General features: G+C 39.3%; 1 protein-coding gene across 2 annotated transcripts; it reads left to right on the top strand.

Moving 5' to 3' along the window:
- The first annotated feature begins 4,572 nt into the window (after positions 1-4,572).
- On the top strand, positions 4,573-10,358 carry LOC105039493 (uncharacterized). 2 transcript variants are annotated; one of them, XM_010915660.4, is made up of 8 exons: positions 4,573-4,934; positions 5,480-6,060; positions 7,557-7,673; positions 7,781-7,959; positions 8,069-8,162; positions 8,630-8,707; positions 8,876-8,977; positions 9,972-10,358. In XM_010915660.4, exons 2-8 carry the CDS (start codon positions 5,530-5,532, stop codon positions 10,104-10,106), a joined length of 1,236 nt encoding a protein of 411 aa, XP_010913962.1. In that variant the 5' UTR covers positions 4,573-4,934; positions 5,480-5,529; the 3' UTR covers positions 10,107-10,358. The 2 variants fall into 2 exon arrangements, with proteins under 2 accessions (XP_010913962.1, XP_010913961.1); XM_010915659.4 differs by having other exon boundaries at positions 4,574-6,060.
- Positions 10,359-13,742: the final 3,384 nt, after the last annotated feature.

The following is a 13,742-nucleotide window of genomic DNA, read 5'->3' as shown; positions in this document are numbered from 1 at the left end:
TTTAATTAATTAAATATGATTTAATTAGTTTAGGCTTGACCTAGTTAAGTCTAATTGGGTTTTTAGTTTTAGATTTGGATCCTAATCATATTAGGATTGAATTGGGCTCAAATCAGTTTCGAATTTGATTTGAATTAAATCCGAATTGAACTCAATTGAATTGGAACCAGAGTCTCACTTATTTTGGACTCTCTCTCTCTCTTTTGTCGCCCCATGTGGATGTCAATATCAGATTGGCATCGCATATGGTGAAGGAGAAAGGGAGAGGGGCACAGATTCATCTCTTGGCACCCCCTCTTGATAATCTCTATCCTCTCTTCTTCTAAGATAAGATATGTTCAATTCAAAGTTAAAACTTTTATCAGATAAGAGTTTAAATTTGATTGGACTCTATCGTCTCCCTTGGGCCGCCAACTATAAAAGGATATGGGTCTTGAGCATGGAGAATTATTGGAGATCAACCATCCATCTTGAGTGCCGCCCCCACCTCTTGCTTCCACCCAAGTCCACACGCCCACCTCCCTTTGGTCAGCCACCCTAGAGAGGGAAAGAGAGAGATTAATGAGAAAGAGAAAGGAAGAAAGGGAGAAAAAAGTTCTCCTGTCGTCTTTCGGATTCTCCGATCCTACGTGAAAGGAGTTTGCGCGTAGATCTATCTTTGGATCTTCTTCTATGACAGTCGAAGGAGGAGATCAGATCTGAACCTGAAGCAACGAGATCTGCTAGAGAGCTAGCACCTCGATGGACTCGGATGCTTCGATCTGCTTTAGCCATGTATGGATGCCTTTAGAGACTGGACGTATGTGCGGCTTCGACAGAAGCTGCAGACATCCTCAGATCCAATCTGAAGGAATCTGACACTTCGGTAGGTGATTCGATCACCGATTTATTTTCAGTATATTATTTTGAAATCAGATACATGTTATTATTTTGTTATTCATGATATGAACTAGATATGTAGGTGATTAGATTAGACTTTGTATGCTAGATTAAAAGATGTTTTAATCTATACTTCTATTGCATTTTCGAAGAAGTTTTAAAATTTCTACATGCACTTCACCTATTGAAACCCAACATACTCACGGTACGGCTAGAATGGCTTGGACCACACCGTTACCCAAGCACGGCTGGGATTCAAGTTAGGTTTATGTCTGAAAATTTTCAGAAAACCCAGACCAGAGATTAGGCCCAAGCCCGGCCTGAACCCAATTGGCCAATCTGAATTGTCCATTTGAGCCAAAACTGGACCGGCCCAAACTTGAGCATCTGTCCTCCTTTGCCTTGACTAAATGGACCATGACCCTAGCTTCAAGCATTAGCTAGCTCGATTCTAACTCAGGTACTTGAGCAGCACCGAGATGAACGCAAAGCAATAACAGGCCAGGAAGTCCAGCAATGGCAAGAAAAGGTGATGTTGCCATCGGTGCCGCTTAAGAAGGCCATGGTAGTGGGAGGGCTGGCGGTGACAGTGAGCTTCCCCCCATTAGCGAGTAGCTTGATGAAAGGGTAGCCATGTTGTGCCAATCACAATGCAAATGATGATCAAAAACCAACGAATACGAAGATGGGCAACTGGTAAATGGTGATCGACAAATATGGGATGAGGGACGAGCTTCAGGTAAGACAAAATGACCAACTACCAAAGAACGACAAGGAGGCATTGGACTTTGAAGTAGTGGAGGAGGTAGAGAGCTGGGAAATCGAAGAGAAGTAGAGAAACCTAGGCCTTGATGAATTTTTGATTTGGGATTGATCGGGACTCCTTGAAAGAAGAAGAGCCCAACGAACCCATTTTGTAATTTGGATGAACCTAAATGCCTAATAGATCGGACCGAGCCATTTTGGAGCTGAACTGAGCTAGGTTTGGACATGAATTTGGGCTCTGTGTTGGACCATGTACAGGCTCAGACTTGGATCGAGTCTAGACTAGAATAATAATATATTTGAGCCTGCTCTAAAAATTAAATGGGCTGTTTTTAAATCCAAACTTTTCGAGTCTAGCCTATGGTGCGGTCCAAAAGTTGGCTAAATATGATGGGCTTCAACCCAGCACGAGCCCATTTCTAGCCCCAACGTGCGGAGAGAGATCCGAGCAACGAGGTTGGTGAAAGTGACTTGAGTTAGTCAAATCAACCTCACACATTTTCCTAGTCAGTTCTCCTGGAGCGTATTGCCGCTTGTTATCCGATGGGCTCTGATCAAGGATAATCATTCCTGGACGTCCGATCGACGAGGGACCACCGACCAGAGGGGGTTTCACCTGATGCTCAGGGGAAGAACTTTGCGGCAGCTTCACGTGCGGCTAACGAAGCTGGGCCCCAGAAAACGAGTGGCCAGGAGGGCATTGTTTATGGCTCACACGTGTAAAGCGGTGCTGCTTTGTTGCCGCCCGGAATGCAATGGCGAGACTTACGGAGTCCAACTGGTTGTGCGTTTTCCCCATCCACTTCTTTCCCAATCCCCACCTCCTCTAATCTTTTTTTTAATTAACCTGCACCTAACTCCCATCAGACTTTGCTAATGTAGATAAACTCCTCACTTTCTAATTAACATATGCATGCACCTGATGGAGGATATTTGTCTCGGTCAAAAAAAAAAAAAAAAAAAAAGTGCTGCCGGTGTCATCAAATTTGTGCTACCAAAGTTGATTTCTAATCATAGACATAAATTATGACACCATCCATCTACAAAAAAAAAAAAAAAAAAAGGGTTGATCAGATGTCAAGATCACAGCTATACGTACTTCAATTATAATTGACATTTTTTGGAAAAAAAAAAAGGAAGAAATATTTTGTACAAACAATTCTTTGATTATTCTTTAACTCATCATTATTCATCATGTCTTATTCATTGCATATATCCATATATAAATAAAAATATGCATACCTTGTTTTTATACCTACTCCTCACTCTTAAAAATAATAATAATAATAATATTTTGTACAAACAATTCTCTCATTATTCCTTACCTCATCATTTATTTGTCACTTAATATTCATTGCATATGCATGCATAAATACATACACACATATCTGTGTATGTCATTTCATAATATTTGATCACTAATTTCTCATAATTATGTATTGAATAATAGCAATACATGACATAATCGTTATTTTATTTGATATCTGGAATATATACCGTATTTAAAGTGGAAAGTGGCACATTGATAAAGATGGGAAAGTTTGAAGATGTCATGGCAACGAGCACTGATAACATATCAAAAGTTGGAAAGGAAAAAAAAAAAAATACTACCGGGTTAGGTGCAAAATGTGGTCAAGCAGTGGAATGATCAAAAAGTACAGAATATTGTTTACATTTTCGATTAAGTATGATTATTATTGAAGAACTAGGATTTATGTGTGATTTTAAATCAATACCGGTGCTGCAAGAGGAAGAGACTTCTTTATTCTACTGCACCGGTTCGGGATGGCACGTGACATCGGGCGGGGTCTCCCTGGCGACTCCGTCTGCGTTGCATTGCCGTTGTCGGTACTTCTCGCGGTACATGTTCACATGATGCCATATGATTGCATTGCGGCTTTTTGATTGCCCCTGGCTTCTCTTCAAGTACTTCCATACCCTTCTTACCAAAAAAATAAAAGTACTTCCATACCCTCAAAATTTAAGTAGATAAAGCCACGTTATATTCAAGGAAATAGATAAAGCCACGTTAAATGACGAAAGCATCCTCACGATTTTGGAAGCTAGGCTCCGTAGGTCCATTGCAGATTATGGACATCCAACCTAGGATGCTCAACAAAGGATCTCAATCGCGATTTAATTTGACCTTGAGAAAGCAACTTCAATATGGTAGAATTAGATTTTCATCTTCCTTGGTGCACTTGCATATTATTTGTTAGGTCATATGTGATATATATATTTGATGGATTAAAAATATTTTGATAATTATGATTAAAAAAAATAATAGAATATAGACTAGATGGAATTCGAGGGATTAAATGACATACTGTAGGCATCTTGTCTTAGCTCGATGAGTTTCTAGTTGGTTGAGAAATCTAACTAAAATCTAATTTTTTAATCACGATGATTTTAAATATATTAGCCAAATTAAAATTGAAATATTCTCAAATTATTAATGCTAAGCAGTAGCTCAAGTGCATCTAACTTGATTTTGAAAAAAATATACTTATGATCATCCAAAATACATCAAACAAATATATCAAATCCAATAATAATTAGATCTAAAACTTATGCAAATTAAAAATATCATTCGAAGCTCAAAATCAAATTTGCTTTTGTTAGACTTGTTTTTTTATTAGACACGAGCTAGCAGCTTTGCACTCAATTCTTGAACTAATCTAAATTAGATTAGGTGTGATAGGAATTTCTGTATTCTAAACTAGAATCAAACTTGATCTAATTGGCAAGAAAACCCCTTAGGGCTTGCGCCAACCTTTTTAACCATGCCAGATCGAGACGGGCACGACAGTTTGGACAATCCAACGTGGACAGGGACAGTTGAGTAATTACAACTTGCGTTGGAGTACTGTGAACCCTAAATCCAAAACAAGAAAATCCGGACAAGGAGGGGTGTAGCTGCCCTTTCCACCCAAATGTCCTAATTGCTTGTTGCGGGATCTTACATTCCATTTCCAGTCACCACCCCATCATATCATCTCATGACACCCATCCCTGCATCCCCCTAAGACACCATCATCACCATCACCGCGACCATCATCCCTTTCAAGGTCTCTGAATCGCAAGTCCAATCCAAACTCTACCTCGCAAATTCTTTCCTCCCTTCCCCTTCCCCTTCCCCTTCCCCTCATGAGAAGATCCACCTTAGAAAGGCCACTCCTTTGGCATCCCAATTGGAAAAAAATGGCGTTTTTCCTCTTCCCGGACCTGATCAATGGGGCTTGCTGTCTCCTTTGTGTTAGGTGACACCTTCAAAGGAGAGAAATAAAGAGGTTTTTTGTTGCCATTCTCCTTCTCTATCTTCATCTCAATGGGAGGCAAGTTTTGGGCGCTTTGTGGTAACGAGATATTTGGATTCCTCTTGGATTGTCGTATAAAGGGGACTCATTCCCAAAAGCTCTTTACCTTTGCTTCTTTGTTCTTTAATTTTAACTTTCCCTTGTCAGAATGCAACAGTTCGACATCGGACGCACCTTGACCATTTCCCCTCCTCCAATCCCATCTCCAAACACTGTTTCCATCGCCATTTCTCAAGCTTTTGATGCTTGAAACGAATCCTCTTCCGTGCATTTAACCAAAGTTTTTTTTTTTTTTTTGCCTGCAAGAACCTTTGTCCGTTCACATCGACCGAGCCCTTCTGTAAAAATCCCAGCTTGTCCCTTCTATCAAAACCCAATTCCTTTGTTTTTTCAGATGAACAAATCCTTCATGCGTTCAAAAATTCGATTTTTCTGCCGCTGCTGTTGTTATAATTATCATTGTTATTTGTGAGCAAATGCCTATGCTTCTATCATGACCGCAGCCTTCTTCTCTTCAGGAGTCCACCCCATTAATCTTTGAAGAGCCATATAGAATTATAGAGTTAGAATGTTTGGACCCCAAACCCAGAGAGAACTCTCCAATGGGTATCCACCAAGAAGAATACTCTATTGGAAGCCCTTAACACCCTCCCCAGCCGCCGCCGCCCCCATCACCACCTCAATGGCCAGGAAGCCCAACATGCTTACTGTGAAATTTGAGGACCTCTATGGGTTCACCGTCGAGGGGAACATCGACGATGTCAATGTGCTGAATGAGGTGAGGGAGAGGGTGAGGCAGCAGGGCAGGGTGTGGTGGGCCCTCGAGGCGCACAAGGGAGCCAATTGGTACCTGCAGCCAGAGATCTCATCCAATGGCGAGGGGATCTCCGTCGCCTCGCTGAAGCTGTCGACTCTCGCCAACACCATCACATTGAAGAGGCTGATAAGGAAGGGGATTCCGCCGGTGCTCAGGCCCAAGGTGTGGCTCTCAGTCTCCGGTGCTGCAAAGAAGCGGTCGACGGTGCCGGATAGCTATTACGTTGACCTGATCATGGCTACTGAAGGGAAGGTCACACCTGCCACACGGCAAATCGATCATGTAAGTTACATGATTTGAATGAATTTATAAGGTGAATCGATCCAATATGTAGACCATTCCTTGGGATCTTGCTTCTGAGAATCCTTGAATGAGCACCTAGATTGGAATCTGATGAGGTTATATATGGAGATTAAATGATGCTCATAGAATTTCAAATCATAAGGAAGCTTTCTTTCGCATTAACAGATGATGGAGGATGACTGATGTCTTTCTGCTGTTGTTGAGGGTAGATAATTATTGTCCAGTTTGGACATGCTAGGAACGGGTTAATTGACAGGGAAAGGATAAACAATAAATAAAATATTCAGAAGTTTCCTGACAACCTGTGTAGTTTTAGCTCATTGAAAATAATTCACAAGACCAAATAAATAAGTGCCACAAGTACAGGATTTTTTTAAATGGCTCGAAGACCAATTTCTTGCTATATCAAAGAAGCCTAGTCTATCGCCAATATTTTCTGAATGAACTTTATCATAAGCAAAACATAGGGTTCATACTGTTTTGTAGAAATAATTTTCTTTCTTCTGTAAATAAAACTGTTGAGGGGCAGAGGTTAGGGTAGTATATGGTGTGAGAAGGTCTGTTTGTCTTATCTAAACCTTCTTAGAATAGATCCTCCATTTATGAAATATTGGTGGTTCCTATCTCATCTAGAAGCTAAGGATGTTGTCTTCAGGAACCATAGTGGTGAACTGTCTTGATATCATTTGCATAAAGGTGGTGTCTAATTCAATAAGTCCTAATTTTGGAGCTTTAAAGTGCAATATGCCAGCATCAGAAGGGAAATATTAGCAGAAGTCATAAGCGGTATTCTACCATTCCATCTGAAAAATGGACATAATTAATCGTAAGCACATTGTAGTCATAGTTTGTGAACATAAAAAGAGAAACTTGGTACATTTATTGCTTGGTGAATAATTAAATGGAACTATTTCGCTGTGTGATTTGTTTGATTATCAAAAACATATCAGAATCTACTTGCATGTCCATGGTGTATGGAGAAGATTGTAAGTGTAAACCTAATGGTTTCTGTCTCTCTCAAATTGTTGACATAACAAAGCTTATGCATCACCAATAATGTCGTCTTTACATGTAATGATAATGAGTTCATGTCCTGCCTAACTGGGAGGTGACGTCAATTGAACTCTAGTAAATCACCTTGTCACTAGAGGTGGCCCAAGCATTCCTATTCTTGTCAACACACGCACGCATGCACGCACGCACGCACACCTTTTCGGTATTATGCATACATGGTACTAAACCTGTTTCACCATTTTAGCAGTGTTTCAAAAAGATTTCTTTATTATGCAGCCCTTTCTTGGTTATGTTATCAATTTCAATATAAAGTAAGATGAGGGAAAGATGCTTGTAATAATAGCATTGCAAAAAAATATTTCATAAAAATATAAATATCTGGTTGCATGCAGTAATTAGTTATAACACTCCAGCAGGGTCATCATGATTATGTTCATCAGTATCATCTGGAATATATGCAGGATCTTCCACGAACTTTCCCATGTCATCCTTGGTTGGACACTCTAGAAGGCCAGGCATCTCTTCGACGTGTCCTTGTTGGGTATTCTTTTCGAGATTCAGATGTTGGTTATTGCCAGGTAATTTGATTTCATTCTTTCACTCACCCAGTTTTTTTTATCGTTATTGTTTTTAAATGGTGAACTTCAGACCCTTTATAAAAGCTTTGGCTTTGAATAATGTACAGGGCTTAAATTATGTAGCTGCGCTATTGTTGCTAGTAATGAAAACAGAAGAAGATGCATTTTGGATGCTTGCTGTCTTGTTGGAAAATGTGTTGGTGAATGATTGCTACACCGATAATCTTTCTGGTTGCCATGTTGAGCAAAGGGTGTTCAAAGACCTGCTTGCTAAGAAATGCCCAAGGTTTATGTCATCTTCTTTACTGCCATTCTCTAGGGCTCATTCATGTTTGTGTTTGTTCTTGCAGTACGCCATATTTTTTTCCCTCACTTTTAGAAACATAAAAATGCAGGATAGCTGCTCATCTGGAAGCCATGGAATTTGATGTCTCTCTTGTAGCCACAGAGTGGTTCTTGTGCCTCTTTTCCAAGAGCTTGCCTTCAGAGGTTAGATGACTTCACTACACATTTCTTATTTTTTCAGGCATAAAACCTGAAAAACCAGATAACATGAATAAAGGACTTTCTTGTACCTTGAAGCAATGTGTCTCTGTCATAGGTTCTATATATTTGTCACTAGTAAGTAATGTTACCTTAATATTGAAATAAAACTTGGCATAGGCTGAACTGCATTCTTACCCTTTTGACTTGGGAAAAAGGCTCATCATTCAAGTTCAAACTACCTGACCAGATTTCTCTCAACCTGTTTTTGCCTCATTATGGTCTTTCTAGCAGAAACTATGCTTAACATAATTGCAGAGCCTTATAAAGTTGCCCTTGGATACATGCCACTTGGACAATGCAAGACCTTGTCATTCTCTAGTTGGTTATCATTCAGTTAATGTGACATCTAAAATTTTTAACTTGGCTGGATCCCCTCCTTCAACTTATGTTATTTTGGTATTTGTTCCCAGACAACTCTGCGGGTCTGGGATGTTTTATTCAATGAGGGAGCAAAGGTTCTGTTTCATGTAGCCCTGGCAATATTTAAGGTATGCTGTTTTAACTGATGTATTGGCTTTATTCAGTTACCCGGGACAAGTGATAGCAACAGAAAAATGTGGAATCCATTTGCAAGTCTGTCTTTATAAAACATAAAGCAAAATGATAGTAACAGTCTGCCATGGCATGATCTCTGAATTTTAAGAAATTAATTGCAGATGAAGGAAGAGGAGTTACTACGCACCCATCAAATTGGTGACGTGATTGACATTTTGCAAACAACCACCCATCATCTATATGACCCTGATGAGCTGCTGAGGGTAAGAAAGTTTTCTGAAATATTTCTTCACCTTAGAGAATTGAAAATGCAAACCTTTTTAATTGAATAGATACAGTTGTAACAAGAGTTTTGAAACTTCTGTTTGAAGGGTTACTCCCAGAATCTTGTGAGTACTTGGCAAATTTTCAAACTTAGTGACCCAACTTCTGGTATCAGAACTTCCGAGTCTTGAACTACATTTATTATGATATACAATGACTATTGATTCAACACTTGGTTTAACTAGTTATGATACACCATGACTAGTGACTATGTATTGAATATCAGTCCAGAGTAGGTGCAATTGGTTCAGCTTAATATGGACCTTGCTAATATGGTTGTCATCAATGTTCGTGGTACTAGTGTGTACCGCCCCATACCGAGCATGCCTTACATGCTGGTACTAAATGGAGACTCGGTACACCAAACTGACTCCCTTGCTGAGCATATTGATATTGTATCAGTATGGTACTAGTATGGGATCCAATACTGGGAAGGTAAACCATGGTTGTCATGATACATGGTTATGAACTTGTGATCAGTGTCAACTCTCTACTTTCTAATAAGTCATTCTTGGTACCATACCATCTTAGGCCGGTTGTCCAATTATGGGTTTATCGGTAAGAGGAGCCATTCAACCAGTGCAAGTTGAAACTATGAGAGGATCTTATGCCTAATGGGCTATAAGGTGGTAGGCCTCTTTCTTGCATGAGCTGCCTTGGCTGGTTAATATGCACCGACAGGTAGTGGTCGATATTAATTCAACACTGGGTTATGAGAATCAGTTTCAGTCCATTGAGCCCTGATCATGTAACAGTGGTGGTCCATGGCAAGCGCCATTTTGATGGAGATAGTCTTGGGTGGTGGTTATGATTTGCAGCAGATCATTGATATGTTTAATTCCTGTTTGCAAGTACAGTATTCTTTCAAGGAGAATGCCTTGATCCTTGATTACTCATCCAAAAAGTAATGCAATTCCCTTCATTGTTTGGCAGGTTGCTTTTGATAAGATTGGTTCTATGACAACGAACACGATAACAAAGCAAAGGAAAAAGCAGGAACCAGCTGTCATGGCCGAGCTCGACCAAAGACTGAGACGGCTGAATTCTTTGAAGATGGATGAAAAATAATCAGCTTCAATGGGTTTGAAGCCAGACTCTCTAATCACAGACAAGGTTGATGCTCTTCTGGAGAGATGATGTAAGACTGCATCCCTATGAGCAAAGACCAAGGCCCGCTGAAAACACAATCTGAAAATATGTCATGTGTAACTAGAGTTTGGTTATTCACGAGCCCTATAAATTTCTTTGATCATATATAAAGATTTTGTTCTTTGCAATGCAATGAAGTGATGAACACTCACAAGGTTAGAGCTTCAAGCCTTTAAACTCTGAATTGTTTTTATTTGTTTAAACAGAGAAATAATTTAAAACACAGGGAAATAATGTTAGTGTAGCCGCTGGCCATAAGATTTTTTTTTTTTTTTTTGAATGAAACTAGCAATATATTGACTTGAGAGAATAACCAAAGTTTTCAAGCAGTTAGTACAGCAGATACATAATTATATATGCTCACAGCAGTTCCCAAAACTGTATACATTACAAAACCATAAGCAGATATAATACCTAATCTGTATACATTACAAAGACAAAAGTCTGGAAGACCATGAGATACCAGCATATATAAGTGGTCAACAAACTGATGGTAAATGGACATGTGATAAGAATCCTGTTATACCCCTGTTCTTCATACACAGCAGATGATGCAATTGATGATGACCAACAATCGAGCCCCGAACATATTAAGATTCAGCTTCAGTTACAGGCATGTTCCAGGACAGCAGAGCCAAGATGTCGGATATGATAACCTGATTTGTAACAATCTGTAAAACTTGGCATTCAAATTTAGTCAAATAGAATAGGCTGACACACAGTCATATGAAATAATCAGCAAAGCAGTCTGCAATATTGTAATTTCTGCATGTAGCAAATAATGCACAGCCAGAATTATAACAGATGAAATAATGCAACTTAGTAATTCAATACATTCCCTTTGTAAACATGATATCGGCACATCCAAGGTGTCCACACTGTAGAATAGACGCCCCTGTTCCTGTAATGAAACACACCGCCTGATACGAAGATCTAATATAGGTAACCATGATTAAATCAGATATATTGCATCTTAATAAAAGATAGACAGATAATCCAATACCCTTCCATCCAACAAGCATATGTTACTACAAAGTATGAATGCAAGATAATAAAATTTAGAGCCCATGATGTGGATAGCCAATGGAATATGCATCAGCCTTTAATATACATCAGCCTTTAATATACAAACCAAGTCAGGGTGCTCAGGCAGCCGAGTTGAATTAAAATGAGAATCTCCAAACAATGCATGCTCTGCTGCCCAATCTGCTGCTTGATTAGCTTCTCGACACGCAAAGGAGATATGAACAGTAGGAAAATGAGAAAGCCACAAGAAAATGTCCTTCATCCACGGGGATGTAGACATTCGATTATGTTTTAAATTTCGAAGCCAGGAGATTACAACCATAGAATCCCCTTGAAGCCATAATGATTCAATATAGAAAATGAGTAAGAAGATACCGTATACCTGACCAGGCACTAATAAGCTCAGCAAAAAGGACCGTGGAAGATGGAAGAAGTTTTTCCCCAATACTAAGCATAGAACCACGAGTCACAAAACTACCAGCTGAATCTTTAGATGTTACTATACCATCAAAATTGACGGTGAGCATCCCCAAGGGCGGGGGTATCCAAGAGATTAAATTGGATAGCATATAAACATGATAGCATGTTGACAATCTTCCACCGGCAACACATAAATCACAAGTAAGTAACTGAATCCATTTGTATAATATTTCGATATAAAAGCTCCTTCGTAGGTAGCCTTTGCCAAACTAGTTTCCAACAAAAGCATTTGACCCTCTTAGGAATGGATAAATGCCATATCCATGCACAGTGACGAGCAAATGAGGAATGAATAGAGCAATAAAGGGCCTCCGCAACATCTTTAGATGATAGAGATATATATTTCTTGATTTAGCCCAACCCAGGACATCAGACCAATTAGATTGAGGGAAAGGCAAGGATGTAATCATTGATACCATATCAGGACTGAAAATACTAGCCAAAAGAGGCACATCCCAGGATTTATCCGGTAGGATAAAATCAGCAACAATATAGTTCTCTAAATTCAGATGCACATTAGTAAATGGTGGCCAACAATTGAGGAGAATATTTGGAATCCAAGGATCTTTCCATATATTTATGACTGTGCCGGTGCCTATCAACCACATAAATTGAAACCGGAGCTGATGACCAATAAAAGAGATTTTGCGCCGCATAAGGGAGCTACGAGCAGGTGGTGTATAGGATACCCAGGACCGATCAAATTTATACTTAGAAAAAACTACTTGAGCCCAGAGAGATAAGAACACAAGCTTGGCCGCTAATTTGCCCAAAAGAATTGTTTGTTTATGGCACAATGAAAGAAATCCCAATCGCCCATAACCCTTCAGGAAACAAATGGTTTCCCACGAGATAAGATGAAGCCCTCTTTGATGTAAAGAATGTCCCCATAAAAATACTCGAAACTCTTGCTCCATACGGTCCAATACTAAAATGGAAATAGATAGAGATGCCAATGCATGAACTGAAATAGATGTCAAAACTGATTGAAGCAAAGTTGAGCACCCCGCAAAGGAGAGAGTTTTTCATTTCTAGGACTGAATTTTAGCCAGAATTTTCTTAGTAATAAAATTGAAATCTGACTACTTCAATTTAGATGGAGCAATAGGGACTCCAAGATACTTCCATACACCCACTGGCCATAAGATTTTGGGGTGCATTTCATGATAAGATTTGTTTCTGGCGTGGTTGCGAGGCTTTGCTAAAAATGCACCCTGGATGGTATTCAATAGGTCATTATTAAATTGTCTCTTCAATATTCTCCGACTCTTTTCCTTCTCAATTCCCTCATTGCATAACAGATTCAAAATGCCAGATCTAGAATAATTCCATCAGGGAGTTCTACTTGAACCTTCTCTTTATAAATCATCTGTACATCATTTTTACTTTTTTTTATTATACCTTTGTATGATTTTTCCAATCTTTGTAGCAAGAGTTATGTCAGATCCAATATAGGATTTGATCAAAGATTACCTTAATACTCTTTCTCTTGGCTTTGAGCATCAGCTGTCCATTTTTTTTTAATTTGAAGAAAACATAAAAATATTTAAAATATTTCAAAAATGCCAAACATAAACGTATGAAAATCGCCAATAATCTACAACATGTTTACCATCTCATTAAGTTCACAAATCACCAGCAATCATCAATTAAGTTACAAAGACATTAAACATAAACAAATAACACAAACAAAGGGGCTGGGCCTAGCTAAGGCCGGGCTTTACATCCCAAGCCCGAGTTTGGCCCGTTTATTAAACAGACTTATTATTAGGGGCAGCCTGGCTCACCGGGCATCGAACCTTTGGCCCAAGCCTGCACGAAAGACTTCAGGCTCGACGAGAGGCGGTCTTGAACAGGTCTCTAGCAGACACCCAAGGAACATGCACATGCATTAGAATATGCCATGGGCCGTCATTGTATGGAGACATGCCATACACGCATGCAAACATATTAGAGTATAATGTATAAACATATTAGAATATACCATACACCCATGTGGAATGGAGACATGCCATGCATGCAGGTACATATGTATGAACATATATAAGT

Source organism: Elaeis guineensis, chromosome 1, assembly GCF_000442705.2.
Source record: "Elaeis guineensis isolate ETL-2024a chromosome 1, EG11, whole genome shotgun sequence".
Taxonomy (NCBI): domain Eukaryota; kingdom Viridiplantae; phylum Streptophyta; class Magnoliopsida; order Arecales; family Arecaceae; genus Elaeis; species Elaeis guineensis.
This window is presented reverse-complemented; position numbering and strand designations above follow the sequence as displayed.